The sequence below is a fragment of the Stegostoma tigrinum genome, chromosome 2, assembly GCF_030684315.1.
Source record: "Stegostoma tigrinum isolate sSteTig4 chromosome 2, sSteTig4.hap1, whole genome shotgun sequence".
Classification (NCBI taxonomy): domain Eukaryota; kingdom Metazoa; phylum Chordata; class Chondrichthyes; order Orectolobiformes; family Stegostomatidae; genus Stegostoma; species Stegostoma tigrinum.
This window is the reverse complement of record NC_081355.1, coordinates 113,122,663-113,140,732: the sequence shown is the minus strand read 5'-3', so window position 1 is coordinate 113,140,732 and position 18,070 is coordinate 113,122,663. Positions and strand designations below refer to the sequence as shown.

At 41.7% G+C, this 18,070-nt stretch overlaps 1 protein-coding gene across 1 annotated transcript in view; it reads right to left on the bottom strand.

Annotated features, from left to right (window-relative positions):
- rundc3b (RUN domain containing 3b) overlaps nucleotides 1-18,070 on the bottom strand; it is a 99,191-nt gene that overhangs the window by 23,730 nt on the left and 57,391 nt on the right. The window contains exon 3 of the mRNA XM_048559732.2: nucleotides 9,265-9,398. Coding sequence (XP_048415689.1) covers nucleotides 9,265-9,398 — 134 coding nt within the window. The remainder of the gene's footprint in view (nucleotides 1-9,264; nucleotides 9,399-18,070) is intronic.

Sequence of the window (18,070 nt, the reverse complement as noted above, 5' to 3'; positions counted from 1 at the left end):
TCACTGAACTGACAACTGCATATGGTCATGAGTCAAGAAGCATCCAAATCAGCCAAGTGGGAGCTAGTGTTTTACATCTCATTTGGGCTACAACTCCTACAACTTGCTGACAGTCAAACATCAGCATTTTAGAAAAAAATAAATGCTGCCAACTCCAAGTAGTTGTTCTAATCAGAGAAAAGGGTTTCTCAAGTTAGTCTTTCTGACATCCTGTAGATAATCAGACTGATATAAAAAGAAAAGAGCAGCAGAAGCTCGTTTGGACAGAACATTTCATCAGCCAACAGCAAGTGATTTAAAAAATCAAAGACAAAACATTTGTGGTGACAGCTTGTTTTTGTATAGCATCTTTAAAATAGATCTTTGGCTTCAGATTTTATGGTCACATGCATGCAAGTAGTACAGGAGTTCTGAAAAAGTGTGTAATGTCACCACACACTGCACCATCTCAAAGTAAAGCAGTAAAACATCCCAACGTATTTCACAAGTGCATTCTGAAACTAAACTGGATACCAGGCCACATATAGAGGTATTAAAGTTGATGAGCAAAAGCTGGGTCAAAGATAGGATTTTGAGCAGCAGTTTAAACAAGAAAAGATAGAGGCTGCAGAGCAGGGAGGAAGAAACTCTACAGCCACAACGGGCAATATAAAAATGAGCATGAACATTTCTCAGATCAGGATTTTGTTAAAACAGAAGGGTGTGTAAACCAGTAATGCAGAGGGGGAAAATGGAAATCAATGTGATTAAGGACATGAGCAATTGGATTTTGGATAAGCTCAAGGTTACAGAAAGCAAAGGACTATAGTCTGGCCTGAGTTCACTGGATGGGTGTCAAGAAATAATAAAAGACAGTGAGAATTTCAGTAATTGATCAGCTGAGACTGGGGCCAAGTTGGACACATCTAGGCAGTAGGAAGTAGGCAGTAGGCAGTTTTGGTGACATGGAAGCGTGGTCAGAAACTCATCCCTTTTAGACCTAGGGCTCACCACAGACTGGTTTCTGGGGTGAAAGGACTATCATCTGAAGAGAGATTGGGCAAACTACACCCTGTTTCAAGGTGATCTTATTGATACCGATAAATTACTGTAAGGGACAGACCAGATGATAAAATGTTGCCCCTAACTGGGGAGTCTAGAACCAGGAGCACCATTTTAAATAAGGGGGATATCATTTAGGACCAAGATGAGCAGGACTTTTTTTACTCGAAGAATTGTGAATCTTTTGGAATTCTCTACAACAGACGGCTGTGGGAGCTCAGTCATTAAGTGACTTTGAGAGATGGATAGATCTTTGATTACAAACAGGTATTGAGAGGGATAATGTTGGTAAAGCATTGGAGTGTTTGATCAACCATGATCATTTTAAATGACAGAGCAGACTCTATTGGTTGAATGATCCACTTCTGTTCTTGTATTCCCAATGTTAAAGTTTCAGTTACAAGGGGGCACAGGTGCAAGGTGGAAGGGCAAAAGTTTAAAAGGAGATGTGCAAGGAAATTTTTCCACACAGTGGTAGGAGCTGAGAATGCACTGCCAGAGGAAATGGTGGAAGCAGGCGAGTTGGTGATATTTAACAGACATTTGGATGGTCAGATGAATAGGGAGGGAATAGAGGGATACAGACTGAATAAGGGCAGAAGGTTTGATTTTTTAAAAAAAAGTTTAGCCATGGCATGATGATCAGCACCGGCTTGGAGGGCCGAAGGGCCTGTTCTTGTGCTGTACTTTTCTTTTGTTCTGTTTTTACATTCCTGGGCAGGGTGAATCAATTCTCATGGCTTTGGAATTTGTAGAATGAAATTATGTATATGTATGGCCATCTTAGAATCTGCTTTGGACAGTCACTGAAATATTGTTGCTTAACTACAGTTTCAGCCCAATAAATAATGCCATTTTTGATGACTGATTGATTTTTATAATAGTAAGTTGCTCCTTCACATTCTTTTTGACTTGCTTTCAGCAGTTTGATATGATTAACCACACTGTCCTCCCCAGCACGCCTCTCAACTCTTGTCCCAAGATGTATAACTCGCCGGCCGCACATGCACGTAATGATTTACTTCCCGTGTCCACACCATTATCTCTCAAGTACCTCGAATCTATCAGAACACACCCCCACCCACCTTATTTTCTTCTCCTCACCTAATATGAACTATCCCTCAGTAAGAGTGTTCACAAACACTGGTCAGTTTTCACATAAAGGCTGAAAACCCACACCACCTTATCGCTGAGTCCCTCCCGTACTTTGATTTGCCACGCTACTTGTCCAACATCCAGCGCTGAATGAAAATTTCCTCCGGTGAAATATCAGAAAAGTGAAGGCATGATTTCCAGACAATGCAGCAACTTCTGCTCCCAGGCCATCCCTTTTACTCATTTCCCTTGCAAGTGCCTGAAGCTGAACTACTGTCTGACAATTCTTTGAGTAAAATTGTCCTGCTCATCTCAGTCCCAAATAATACCCCCCTTATTTAAAATGGTGCTCCTGGTTCTAGACTCCCCAGTTAGGGGTAACATCTTACCATCTGGTCTATCCCTTACAGTATTTTATAGGTATCAATAAGATCACCTTGAAACTCTAGAGGGTGTAGTTTGCCCAATCTCTCTGCAGAAGATAGTCCTGTCATCCCAGAAACAAGTCTGTGGTGAGCCCTAGGTCTAAAAGCCTATTAAAGACAAACAATTAAATCAGAAACAAAAAGTGTAGAGGTGATGGTATTATCATTAGACTATTAACCTAGACACCATGTTACCATTCTGGGGACGTGGGTGCAAATCCTACCCAGCAGACAGTGAAATTTGAATTCCATAAAAATGTAGAATTAATGTCGACGGTCAGAAAAACCCATCTGGTTCATTAATGTCCTTTAGGGAAGGAAATCTGTGGTCCTTACCAGGCCTGGACTCCATGTGACTCCACACTCAGCTACATAATTAACTCTTACCTGCCCTCTGGGCAATTAGGGATGGGCAATGACGCTGGTTTAACCAGCAATGCTCATTCCTATGAATGAAAAGAAAATTAAAAATCACTTTAGAGGAATCCGAATGGTCCAACCGCTGACCTATTGCAAAACATTCAGGTAGCTTCGTTATTCCTCTTGGTATGGATCAGCCACAACACAAAAAAGTCTCTTTGGGCAAAAGGACCGTGGTCGCAAAGGGAATTCTTCTAGCATTAGTTTTATCAGTTCACTATGACCACATTTGAGTATTTCATCAGCTGCTAAGAGAGGAACACACGATGTGTCAACTCTCGGTGTTTCTTTTTAGACCTAGAACAAAGCAGAAGCAAGTCCAAATCCAAAGAGGAAGATTCACAAATCCTCTCCCTCTCCCTCTCCCTCTCCCCCCCCCACTTCAGTGCTGAAGCTGGAGCCCTGCCTTTGTGTGTGACCGTCTACATGCTGCAAGCAAAGCTGTAAGAACCAACTGGTCAGCTACTGACTCCAGAAAAGGCAACACAATCCAGAAAGACCCATGAGCCCAGTCAGAAATCTCACAGGGCAAACAACCAAGCCTGTAGGTAAGACAGAAAACAAGGTGTAGAGCTGGATGAACACAGCAGGCCAAGCAGCAGAGGAGCAGGAAGGCTGATGTTTTGGGCCTATTTCTGAAGGAGGGTCTAGGCCCGAAACGTCAGCATTCCTGCTCCTCTGACGCTGCTTGGCCTGCTGTGTTCATCCAGCTCAACACCTTGTTTTCTCAGATTCTCCAGCATCTGCAGTTCCAACTATCTCTGTACGTAAGTGACATCTTTGGGCTTTTTAAAAACTACTTAATCTATCGTTCCACTTTACAATTTATTTGTGTATATAAGCAAAACCTTGGCTGCACATGAGAGATTTGGAGTGCCTAGTCTGGAGTGCGTTTTGAGCACAATAATTTCAGTTAAAAACTTTAAAACAAGAACTTGGAAAAAAAAACAGCTTTTAGTCACAGCCTTTAAAATTGTTAAAACAACCAGTAAATCAGCAAACTCTTTTTTAAATAAACCTGTCATAGTCATATGAACAGTGGAAGAAGAGCCATTCAATCGCTCCTCATTGAACTAGTGTAACTTACCCTAACAGCATAACTCATTAGGGTGTGATCTGTCATCAGGATGTGCTCAGATACGCACGCTTCTGTAAAAGGTGATATCTGAATATCAAATAATCTGATTCTAATAGCTACAGAAGTTTACTGGGATTGCTTTGTGACAGTCACAAAATCACTTGGCCATCTGATAATTTGTTTCATATGGCTGTGTAAACAAGACTGAACAAATTATAATATGTTTAGTGTGTTGCCATGTTGGGTAGAGTTTGTGGGGTTTAGGAGGCAAGACATTGGAATTTAGTGTTTGTAAAATGCTAGGGGAGAATGTGTTGTCTGGATCCTTGAAAAGAATGGGCTTTTTCGGTGCTCTCTGTGCTTGTAAACTTTCAAGCTGCTCACAGACATCACCAAGCACAGAATTGAAACATTTGTATCTGAAGGTCGTACTGTTAGCAGGCCAAGCAGCATTTTCACCAAGACAACAAGTTTTTGAATTTAGCCAATTTGAACCAGGTACTTCGATATCAAAAGCCTATCAAATTTGAATCTGATGGTTTTGACAGTGTGGAACTAATCCGATTGTAAGAAACTAATATCAAGTGTATAAAAGAAGGGGGCAGTTGGAAAAAAAAAATCACAACTAATTGCCATCTGCTGGAAATAATGGCTCTCAGCTCTTATGAAAACACCATCCATTCACAACAGTGCCATGGCACACCTGGCTAAGACACTGACAGAAGAGATCACAGAGAAAGTATTCCTGTCAGAAGAGTCGACAGGAGACAGAACATTCTAGAAAATGTAACGTGGCTGTACTTTTGAGAGACTAAATTCTACTGTTTCGTTATACAAGTGCGACTTGTATTTATTGTAACAGCATACTATTAGAATCTTGTGTTATTCAGGAATAGTTAGTAGTTAGAAGAATTTATTCATTTTGTTAATATTTAGTTAATTTATTCACTTAGAGTTAGTGAAATATATTGTTACATCAGGGATTATTTGATTTAACCACTAGAAGTTGCTGAAAGACAGGTTACACCCCCTTCCACGCTCCTTTTAACTAATTATGGGACGAGGTACTCCACTTTAGGTGTTTTGGTTTTGCTTTTCTGGACATTTGGGGAGGGGGGAGGTGTGGCGACAGGAGGGTGGGGCACCCATTGCTTTATAAGAAGTGCAGCACATTCCAATTCATCTGGTTTGACATCAGAATGATAAATCTTCCCTAGAAAATATTTCTTCTCCCATTTCTCAACATGAGGGGAACTTACTCACCCAGATTGACATTGTTTTGTTTCTCTCACAAATACGTATCAGCAGACTGTTAAAATGCGAAGCATCACAGCCAACTCTAATGCTATCCTCACCCAAACATATCCTTCATTCAGTCACAGAATATGAGGAAACTGCCAAGTAGCAAATCAGCAGTAATGCGAGCCAATTTATCCCTCTAATGGCTAATAGCAACACTATCCCATCCCCTTACGGATTGTGATGCTCAGCTGAGTGGAAAAAAAATCCAGTTAAAAGATGAGATGCTGACCTACAAGTCAGTATCTCACTGCAATCCTAGTGATCAAAACAGTAATGGAAAAGCAATGACTTGTACATGGGGGTGGTCCTCTGACCCCATTTTATGATTATCTATTCGAAATAAAAATATTAACTCAGTTTCATCACAAAACCTTTCAAAAGGTCACATTTAGAAGTATCACTCCCACTGTCCCCTAATTTTCTATAATCTTTTTGCCATCGTCTACAACTTACATTACATGAACAGTGCTCTAAGGAGCAACTTAAAAGGAAGAGGAGAAGATAGACCAAGAGAGAATTCCAAAGCTTAAGGACTAAGCAATTAAAGACTCCCTTGTCCGCTCCACACTCCCCTCCAACCCCAACACACCCATCACCTTCCCCTGCAACCACAGGAAGTGCTACACTTGCCCCTACACCACCTCCCTCACCCCTATCCCAGGCCCCAAGATGACTTTCCATATTAAGCAGAGGTTCACCTGCACATCTGCCAATGTGGTATACTGTATCCATTGTACCTGGTGTGGCTTCCTCTACACTGGGGAAACCAAGCGGAGGCTTGGGGACCGCTTTGCAGAACACCTCCGCTTGGTTCGCAATAAACAACTGCGCCTCCCAGTCGCGAACCATTTCAACACCCCCTCCCATTCTTTAGATGGCATGTCCATCATGGGCCTCCTGCAGTGCCACAATGATGCCACCTGAAGGTTGCAGGAACAGCAACTCATATTCCGCTTGGGAACCCTGCGGCCCAATGGTATCAACGTGGACATCACAAGCTTCAAAATCTCCCCTTCCCCCACCGCATCCCAAAACCAGCCCAGCCTGTCTCTGCTTCCCTAACCTGTTCTTCCTCTCACCCATCCCTTCCTCCCACCTCAAGCCGCACCTCCATTTCCTACCTACCACCTCATCCCGCCTCCTTGACCTGTCCATCTTCCCTGGACTGACCTATCCCCTCCCTACCTCCTCACCTCTACTCTCCTCTCCACCTATCTTCTTTTCTCTCCATCTTCGGTCCGCCTCCCCCCTCTCCCTATTTATTCCAGTTCCCTCTCCCCATCCCCCTCTCTGATGAAGGGTCTAGGCCCGAAACATCGGCTTTTGTGCTCCTGAGATGCTGCTTGGCCTGCTGTGTTCATCCAGCTCCACACTTTGCTATCTCGGATTCTCCAGCATCTGCAGTTCCCATTATCACTGATACAATTAAAGACATGGCAGTTAACAGTGAACGGTCACAATTAGAAATGCTCAACAGACCAGAAAAAGACTGAAGAAATTTACAGATACAGGAAAGGAAAAGGCGACAATGCAATTTGAAAATGGTGGCAGAAAACCAAACTTTTAAAATTGAGGCAACATCGAACTGCAGGCCAATGTAAATTGATGAGCACAGTGGAGACGAGCAGTAAGGACTTAGTGAGAGTTTAATAATGAGTAATAGGGTTTTGAATAATTTCAAGTTGACAGTAGAACATTGGAAGTTCCTCAGAGCGCATTAGATTCTCGTGGCTAGGAGGTGCAAGAGTCATAAATGAGGCTGTCGTCAGCAAATGATCCACAAGTTGAACTCAGACTATAGTACAGCAGTGCAAATTGACAGCTTCAGTGATGTAGGTGAGCAGTCAGAAGCTTGTGTGCTCAAAATATAACAGTTACAAAAGTCCTGCTCAGTCTGAGACAGAGTCTATTCAATCCATATTATATGTTGGATGGGAATTTGAAAGAAAAAAAGGGTCAGAAGTAGCGGAGGAAAAGAAGACATTGATATCTTTAGCGTACATTAAACTGAAGCCATGGTTTTGGAGACATGTTGATGAGAGAAGGGATACCTTTGAGAATATATCCTTGGGTAGCACTGGAGATGAATGGTGAGAGAGCAGGGAAGGAAGCCATTACTGTTGGCTTTCTTGTTTTAAGAAGAACAACAGAAAAGAAAGCAGGCAAGCACAGTCTCACACTGTTGGATGACAACTAGCAGACATTAGAGGATAATTTTGTGATTACCTGCACTGGATTCTGCACAAAAGTCGAACAGATCAAAGAGGGACCATTTCCCTTTGTTACAGACAATTAGGGCGTCACTTGCAATGTTTACAGAATTAAATCTCAGTACGCGACAGGCATACGAACCTGATGGAGGGACTCAAACAAGCAGCTGGAAAAAAATTTAGACACAGATTTGGCAGTCTGACCTCATTCAGGGATTTTGGACAGAAAATGTTTGAAGGGAGAGGTTTCACATCAGACAGGATTTTATACAGACAGAGGGAGTCACACTTGATTTATGAGTGAGAGGTGATGATGACAGTGGGTTTTGATAAAGGGAGGATAGACCAGGAAAGTGGGAACTATTAATAATTCCAGCCAACATGGTAGCTAGGAAAAGAACTGAATGATCAGCAGTTTATTAGGATTACAGTTAATAGAGCAGAAAATTATATCTGGTCAATAAGAGGATTTCAGAGCATGCATGACAGGAGATGGGAGCTAAAATAATTAATTCAGAGAAGAGGAACAATACAGCAGCTGGATACAGTGAGCAAATGTACAGGAGCGAAGCAAAACGAGGAGCTGACCTAATCTCATTCCATTTCTTGCTAGAAACGAGGGTGGGGGCAGGTGTAGAACTGGCAGGGGAAAACGGCTTAAATGATCAATATTGGTGGAGAGATAGCAAGAATGCAGATACAAAATAACCTCCATATTTAAGATGAGACCTAGTTCTACCTGAGAATTTCTGTCAATGCTAGGGCCACATTCTCACTTCCAGACTGCCTAATGATAGATACAGTACATGTCAAGAATTAACTCACTCGTCACCCACCTCCCCCACCCCCCACCAACCTCATGGCACCCACAACACAACACCCACCCACAACACAACACGTTCCATGTCCCTCATTGCACTAATTTTCAAAGGCCTAATTTTAACACAGTCACCCATCACGAACAGGTGGGTGTTTGATAATGGTGTCCTGGATCTGTACCACACTGTTGATCGGCTTGGATATCTTATTTTAGCTCGTGTACTTCTGGCAGCATGAAGGGACTAGGCCCGAAACGTCAGCTTCTGTGCTCCCGAGATGCTGCTTGGCCTGCTGTGTTCATCCAGCTCCACACTTTGTTATCTCGGATTCTCCAGCATCTGCAGTTCCCATTATCTCTACTTCTGGCAGCATGATGACCACCTGCTACAGGCTCGAGTATAAAACTGAAAATCACAGGCCAAAGAATAGCACAGCAACACAAACCAATTTTAAATTTCAAAACCAGACATGACCCACACTACAATGATTTCTCTGGTTTCCCAAAGATGCTTAACTCTCCTTTCCAATCCTGCTTCCACTAACCCATATTTCATTTGTATTTCTTTGAATGAGATAGGTATCAAACGTTAAAGTTCAAGGAGTTAAAATGACTAGAATCTTACGACAAAAAATCCAGGGGAGGCTCACTTATCTTACAAAACATACGACCTAACCTCGATTAAAATAAAAGCCAAAACAATCTTACCCTCATCCTCAAACCCTTTTAGTGCTTACTTCTGGATTGGAACTTGCTGTGTAAACATACCCATCAGGCAGTATCACAGGGTCTTGCATAATATAAAAAAAAACTGACCGATACTTTGGTCAATGTTTGTAGATGTAACAGAATATCAAGATACAACTGCTTTCGAACCTTTGCCCTTGATGAGCTCACATTCTCCATGTTTTCAATGCTGCTGATGCAGTTATGGGGAACCTTGCTGCACGCCACACGGATGAAGTCCCAGAAGCTTCGAGGGCTTTCGTAACCAAACCAATTAATCTGGCCTGTAGTGCAGAAATAGGAGAACCAGAGAAAGTAAAATCATCATCTGCTAAATTAGTAACTTCTCCTTCAAATAAAAAGACTCAAAAGATTAAGATAATAAAATGAATAGTAAATCAATATCCTGTACTGCGTTCCCTCAGTTCTGATGAAGGAGGTGATTAACGACCAGTAAAGGCAACACTTTCTGTTCACTAATGCTGTTTGACCTGGGGGGCGAGTATTTGCAGCATTTTCTGTTTTTAATTCAAAGATTCCAGCATCTATAGTATTTTGATTTCATGGAACGTACAGCCACTAAGCTGCCTCTGTTATTCATTACAAGCACGGCCAACTATGCTCAAAAAAAATTCTTCCTGAACATTCTGGGAACTTTGTCGTCATTCGGTCAGTACATTTCCATTAGTATGCTCAGCCTGCATTGCATTTGCAAGTTATCAATACACTTCTGGCTACCAGGCTGAAATGATGAATATAGTTAGCAGCTTGAATGATGTGCACTCTCCAGCACCCCCACCCAATATACAGCACAACAGTGAGAGAAACTGCACCAAGCCATCATCACAGAATCCCTACAGTGTGGAAACGTGCCCTTTGGTCCAACAAGTCCACACTGACCCTCTGACCATCCCATGCAGACCCATCCCCTATAACCCACCCTAAGCTATATATCTCTGAACACTACAGGCGATTTAGCACGGCCAATCCACCCAGCCTGCACATCTTTGGACTGTGGATGGAAACCAGAGCACCCGGAGGAAACCCACACAGATATGCGGAGAATGTGCAAATCCTACACAGACAGGCAGTCGCCCGAGGGTGGAATCAAACCCGGGTTCCTGGCGCTGAGGCGCTGCAGTGCTAACCACCGGGCCACTGTGCCACCCTGACAATCAAGTTACCCACAATGGTTCCCAAAAGCAGGGAAAATTTTAAAATGATCTTTGGCTTGTAAAGTGTACAGAACAATATTCTCATACCATGAAATGCACCCATCGCCCAATGGGTGCTCCTCAACCTGCACACACAATCTAATTTATGCAGTTAACATCTAGTACAGATTAAACTAACAATATTCACTTCCAATATGAAAATACGTCACTCTAGAGTTAGGGAAAATAGGCAAGTGCTGGTAAATACAAGGAGACATCCATGTGGAGGTGAAGGTGGAAGCAAAGTTAAGAACACAGTCTTTAGGCTCCACAGTTTCATAACACTTATAAATACTGCAATGCATGGTAATGCAGAGATATATTCGGATCTAATCTTACTATTGGATTTTTGAGTGACTGTTTCATAAATGCTACCATCCAATTCTAGTCAGTCAGTCTCCTCCACATACCGCCAACATTCATAAGGCGAGACTTCAGAATCTAGCATTGTTCTTACACATCTTTTGTTTTAAGTAGCATAGTCTGGACAGAGTTTACACACAATGAGATGCAACTGCGTGATATCAAAGTTCTAAAGCCTGTATGCAACTGGAGTGAAACCAAGTTTATCTCAAATTTAAAAAGCAAGAATTCAAACAAATATACATCAAACACGGTGTCAATTGAATTACAAAAGTTAACAGTGGCTTTCTTCAGTAGTCACTAGTAATTTTCCTTTCACGTTCGGCCAATAGCGCTGCTGACTGATTTAAAATTGTATTAAGTACAAGGCAGATTTCACCATGAAACTATGTATTCTGGCTAATACATGTCCACTGATAGTACCAACTGAATGTGCAATAGAATATACAGTTTCTCTCAATTTATCATCCACTTTGAATATGCTGCACACAGACAGATTTGGAGTTTCATTAAATATTATCCTGGTACATTCTTTTCTTCAGACTGTCCATCACCTCATTTATTAAGATTAAGTTGTTGTTGTGGAAATTAGCAAACCTTGATTTACAGTGTTTCCCTAAAGTTTATTTCCTCAAGGTCAGCAGAAGCATAGACAACAAGCTGATAGCTATCAATCTAGTTTAATAAACAATTCCTGTAAGTAAAGCATTTCTGAAACATGCAGAAGAACATCAAAATACTTGCATTATAAAAGGCTGTTGGGGCACCTGAGAAAGAAGCAATTGCTGAATGCTTGAGGAGGGGAGTATGTAAGACGTTCCTTCCTAAAATTAATTGTTGCTGTTTTGCAAAATAGAAATCTTCAATAAGTTTATTCAGAGCAAGAAACTTTCATCAACGTCTTAAAAGTGAAAATTCGGTGAAGACTTCAAAGTTACATAATTACTGGTCCATAAAATGGTGAAATGTATCAAAAGGATCATTTATCAGTTCTTTATCTTAAAGATGGATAGGGGGGAAAAAGTATAGAAACACAATTCATAAATATGGGAACCCTGTCACAGTTGTTCAAAAGGAGCAGTGCACTTGGAATGAAATTGCAATACAACCATTAAACCAGCAACGTAGCAGTCAGGAAAATGTTCTGCTTCAGTTCAGAGCGTGACAGCTGATTGTTTATTGTAGCCCTACGATTGCCACTGCTTTATTTCCAACTGACTGATTTCACTCAGGGAAGGTCAAAACGAAGAGATTAATGAAGAAGGTACTCAAACTGCATAAATCATTCTTCTAAAATGCGGCCTTCCCTCTCAAATTACCACAAAAACCTTTAATATCAAGTGAGAATAATTTGGTGTCTTTGATTACAGGATGTGGAAGAACTTCAGGCAAAATTCTATTCATTTTCATTTAATCACTGATGTCATTATAATATCTGGATTAATTATGTGTCTGGGCACCAACAGCTATGAATGGTGCCGTTTCGCTTATCCAGTAAAAACTGTGCAGTTAATCAGAGATAGTAGGAACTGCTGATGCTGGAGATTGACATAACACGGTGTGAAGCTGGATGAACACAGCGGGCCAAGCAGCATCAGAGGAGCAGGAAAGCTTGACATTTCGGGTTGGGCCCCTTCTTTCTGAAGGGTCCCGGTCCAAAATGTCAAGCTCTCCTGCTCTTCTGATGCTGCTTGGCCCGCTGTGTTCATCCAGCTTCACACCGTGTTATCTATGTACAGTTAATCATTTTAAATGAAGCAGAGCAACAGATTTTGGTCACAACTAAAGTTAAGGGACACAGCACAAGCTGTTGAAAGCTCAATTTTCAGGCAACTGGCTCAACCTATAGTCGAACAATAAATTAGATATTTTGACTGTGTGTCAATTAGATTACAACTGAAATTTCACAATACCAGCCTGGATTTGATTTCCTTTATGCAGTGTGTGATTGTTTAATGAAAAGATATTATCATTTACTCTGAATACAACACATTATGCATTACAACAGAATCAAGAGACAACAATCAATATTGCCTAATACCTAAAATGAGATTTGAGATATCATTGGAAAGTTCATTGCAGAAGTTGCTTTTTTGATCATCTGAGGAGTCATATTGTGTCAAGACTCCTTTGGTTCTGATTTCCCTTGAACAGAAAAGGTCAAAATCATGATGAAAGAGATTATCAAAATATGCATCCTTCATGAGAACACAGAATTTGCAGACAGCAGTGAAGGCACATCAGGTTTTAATCTATTAAACAAGGCTCCCTAGGAAAGCTACTTTTTGCATATATCAGCTTTTTTAAAAGGGCTGCTCAAAGAAAAAAAATCATTTCTGTTAATTTGCTTTCTCCCTTACAAATTAATATTACTGTCCCTCGCTATAAAGTGAAATAGTCTTCATTGAAAATTTAATAATAAATTATTCAAAAATTAATGATTCGTGATGCATACATTTTAAGATACAGCAATATCTGTTCAAGGGTACATGAGAGGCTAGAACATTAACCCTGACTTTAATTCTGACGACAGGCTGGGAGCCAGAGCAAAACCTGGACACAATTGAAATTTGCACAGCAGCTGCTTTCTCGCTCACTCACTGTAATTCAACTTGCAGGTTGTGGTTTTTTTAAAAAATGTCTAATTTGGCAATTTGGGTTTTGTCCAAAATTTTTCAGAACTAATCTTTTTATTTAAAAGAGGAAGATGGCTTTGCTTTCAGTTCTGTGAAGGTAATTTATCATGTAGAACAAAAAAGTGACTCAATTACATTTCAACAAAATGAAAGACCTTATAAATGCCCAGACAGAAACTTGAGGTTATTACTGGTCATGTGGTGAGTTTACAATGTTTGGTCCTGGTACATAAGATGATGCAGTGGAGCGCCATCCTCTTCCCCACAATGCCAAACTGTGCCAGTTCAGATAGATCTTGCCACCAAGTTTGTGCAGTCTCAGCCTCCTGGAGGAATGACTGACAATGTAGGAAATAGGTCAATGGCTTCATCCACTCCACCACAGCTAAGTATCACTGTCTTGTCTTCAATACCTCACACTATCACTGCTACTGTACCCACCTCCCATAAATACTTATTATCTACCACACTTGCTCCTGTATATATCTTCCTTCACTTGCTGTCATCCATCCCAATACCTAATACCACCAACTCACTCAGAATCAAACAATCCTTAGTGTGGAAGCAGGCCATTCAGCCCAACAAGTCCACACCGCCCCTCCAAAGAGCATTCCACCCAGACCCACTCCCTTACCCCTGCATTTCCCATATCTAACCCACCTAAACTAAACATTCCTGGGTACTACGGGCAATTTAGCATGGCCAATCCACTTACCCTGCACATCTTTGGACTGTGGGAGGAAACCCACGCAGACATGGGGAGAATGTGCAAACTACATACTAACGCAGTCACTTGAACTGGAATTGAACCCACGTACCTGGCGCTGTGAGGCAGCAATGCTAACCGCTGAGCCACTATGCTGCCCACCTCTTGGGACAACTCAGCACCAAACAGCTGCACCTCCCAATTTCATTTTATTCAATGCCTCCTTTTATATTACAGGAGATAACAGTCCATTTTGAACAGGAAGAGCCAAGGCAGGTGGGCTGCCTGAGATTTGGATCCTTACTCCTGACAAGGAAAGGACCCTGACAGGGACCACTCCAACCTCTATTTTCTTGGCCAGGGCTGCTGTCAATCCATGACATGCTTCTTGAATTTGTGTCTATGTTGAATAAGACAAAAGGTACTGTGCGCCCAGTAGCTCTAGCTGGTGTGAGGGTGGGAGCACAAATTTAAACAGGTTTAGAGCAAGAGTGAGCACTAAGAGTGAGCAAACAACGATGCTTCCTGGTTCAGCATGTGAACTGAGCACCAACCCTTATGCACAAAATGTCCATTCAGCAGAATCGTAACGATAATTGCTAGTGACCCCTGAGGTACAGAAATGGAGTAGCAGCATGCAGCAAGTGGATCACGTGTGCCAAATGTGCCCTGGGAGGCTAGCAGGTATTTGCAGCTAGTGTCCATGGATGAAGGCCACGTGGCTTATGTTGCAGTGTGTCCTGGGACACTGCCTTCTTGAACACTAGCAACAATCAGGAGGAGCAAGCTGCTATCTGGTGTCTTCAGGTACCTGTTCACACTTCTAGGTGAGGAATTGTCAATGTTTAGTTTCCTCACAGCAGGCGGTAGGTTAGGAAGCTGTAGGTTAATTAGCTGAGATTCAGCTATAGGCTGTTTGTAAGCAATAATATACCTGTTAGTAGAGAGCAGCAAGGTGCCTATTGAGAGTCTCATCTCAACACCAGGAATCTAGTTGGAAAACTAGCATGTTGGTCTATATGTCTACCTCAGTAGGCTTCTTACACAATTCTCCCAGGTTTTCTGCCACAGCCTGTGTTGTTCAGATCCCTACAAGACCCGCCCATTGTCTTCAACCTCACAAGCTTTGTTCACTTGTTAGGGTCTCAACCCCACTTCCTGAATCAGACTATTCACAAACATATTTCACCCAAAGTTCAGTTTCAAATCACACAATATGCTATCATTAATACAGTTTATTGCCACCTGAATTACACTGTCTAACTCCAGCACTGCTGCTGAAACCTTTATCCGTGTCTTTCTTACCTGTAGACTTGACCATTCGGATGCAGTCTAGGCCTGTCCTGCCTCCCTAAATCAGAGGTGATTCAAAACTCCACTACCCACATCCTGAGTCTCACTGACTCTCCTGCATCATCAGACAGGTGTTCACTGACCTACACCGGCTTCCAGGCAAACTATTTTAAATCCTTGGTTCTAAATTTCTCCATCATGGCCTCCCTTTCCACATCTGCAACCTCCATCTGTCCAACAACCCAGAGGCAGCTGTCCTCCTCTAGTTCCATATTATCCTGGACTTTAAAATCGCTAAACCATTAGTGGCTGTGTCTTCAGGAGTCAGGGTCCCCCCCACCACCCCAGCTCCAGAATTCATTTTGTAAATTTTAAAAAAAAAAACTTGTTTACCTCTTTCACAGATACTCCTTAAAACCTAAGTTGTTGTTCATCTGCCCAAATATCTGATGCGGCTTTGGAGTCATATTGATTTTATAACAAACCTATTATGTTAAAAAAGGTACCACAAAATACAACTGGGTGTCCCTATTCGCTGCACAAACCAGGATGATTGCTGCATTCAGTGCATAAAATACTTTAAATGAGTTCATCAGGTCTAGAAAAAAGAAAAGAGAAAATTACAATGGCAGCCAAGAGCATTATGTACACTCTTACAAAAGTCCAGCACTTCACTCCTCACCGGTACATATTTTCCTCACATACTATGTCTGGTATTCTGTGTGCAGTACAAAAAGAAGCAGACAGTTGGAAATTATGCTCAACAATCTTGCAGCTCAAACACAGCACAAGTCGCACTGGAGAAAAGTAGATTTTCAATATCCCTGACCATTGGAAATGGGTTTGGGGGTTGATCCCGGATGGCACAATTAAATAAAAATCACCCACATCTCACTGTATTTTGATCCTGTTAAAACAATATATTTTTTGTGTTATTATTTTAAACTTTGCTATGTCTAATTCACGTCTTTTATCTGTGTGCCTTTCCTGGTACAACATGTATCGGTGGGGGTTGCTGACAACAAGTCCTCAGAGCAGATCAATGGTTCGAAGTGTGCACCATTGCAGGAACCATGTAGACTGTACACTGATACTCATGTCAGGGGCAGCTGCAACGGTGACACACAGTCAATGTTTCCAACTGGTTTTCTCTCACACGTATGAACAGATGGTGAAAACAGAGGCAGAAGAGTTGTAGTCAGAGAGTACAGACTGATCTGAGCTGTGCTCAAAACGGACAAAGGTGAGCCCCATGAAAGCTGTTGAGCAGCAGCCAACAAAGGTGTTATTTACTGACTGACCTTCAAAGTGTCCTTAGCACATTTGCAGAAGACTTCAATACAGAGTGGCGAAGTGCACTTAGCCAAAGTATGTGAATATACCCTTTAATCACCAACCTGCAAGATAACAGCAGTGAATACTCACTATGTACGAGCATTATTTACCCAAGAAAACTTCAGCCCTAGAATTACTATCTTGATTCACTGGCAAATCTCAGGAGGTTTAGAAAATGCAAGGACCTAAATTTTAAAATGAAAAATGTTTCTATATCACTGAAATTCGGCTTGTATACACTTGAGTTTAGAAGGACGAGAGGGGATCTGATTGAGGCGTGTAAGATTATTAAGGGATTGGACACACTGGAGGCAGGAAGCATGTTTCCGCTGATGGGTGAGTCCAGAAACAGAGGACACAGTTTAAAAATAAAGGGGTAGGCCATTTAGAACAGAGTTGAGGAAAAACTTCTTCACCCAGAGAGTGGTGGATATATGGAATGCTCTGCCCCAGAAGACAGTGGAGGCCAACTTTCTGGATACTTTCAAGAAAGAAATGGACAGAGCTCTTGAAGATAGTGGAATCAAGGATTATGGGGATAAGGCAGGAACAGGATACTGATTGTGGATGATCAGCCATGATCATAATGAATGGTGGTGCTGGCTCGAAGGGTCGAATGGCCTACTGCAGCACCTATTGTCTAATTGTGCGCATGTAAACTCAGGTATAGGTGGCAAACATGAAGACAGTGGATTAAAACCAGCTTCTCAATGCAATGTCAATTTTACAAATTTGAGACACTTCCCTACACCTAAATGATGTGGTCTTTGACACCAAAATACAATGTTTCATGTTTAAAATAAAGGAAACAATTTGGTACGTTGGACAGGAAGTTCTTTAAGCAACAGCAGGTAATTTCACCAGTTCTCCTGGACTTCTTTTCATGCATTCTGTTAAGTCATCAATCCTGCACAATTTGCACCTTAAATATAAAAAGTGATTAGTTAGTGAGTGACTGACTGCAATAGTGGTAGAAAACAACTGTGTTCATACTCAAACCTGGAGCAGCTGCTCACAATTTTCCCTCATCACTCTTCCTCCTTCCACATGTCACTGTGTCCAGCCACAGTTTAAAGCTAAAATGTCACTTCTCACCAGTTTAAAAGCAGTAAAGAGTTTGGGCTGAGGCATTCTACCAAATGAAAACAATACAGGGACCTCATCTCCAGCATCAAATCACTTCTTCCAACCTGTAGGGTAGGTGCCACTTTCCCCTCCCCTCCACTCGCTCACAGTGAGGCTGCTGTATAGTGAGGTTAACATCCTCATGTACCACTAGCACATCTGATCTGTGAGCTTCTCTAATACATCTCAAATGCAAATCACATTGAAGGATCATCTTACTTCCAGCCACTCAGATCCAAGCTGATATCTATCACAAGAACTCACCAAAATCACTCAGTATTCCT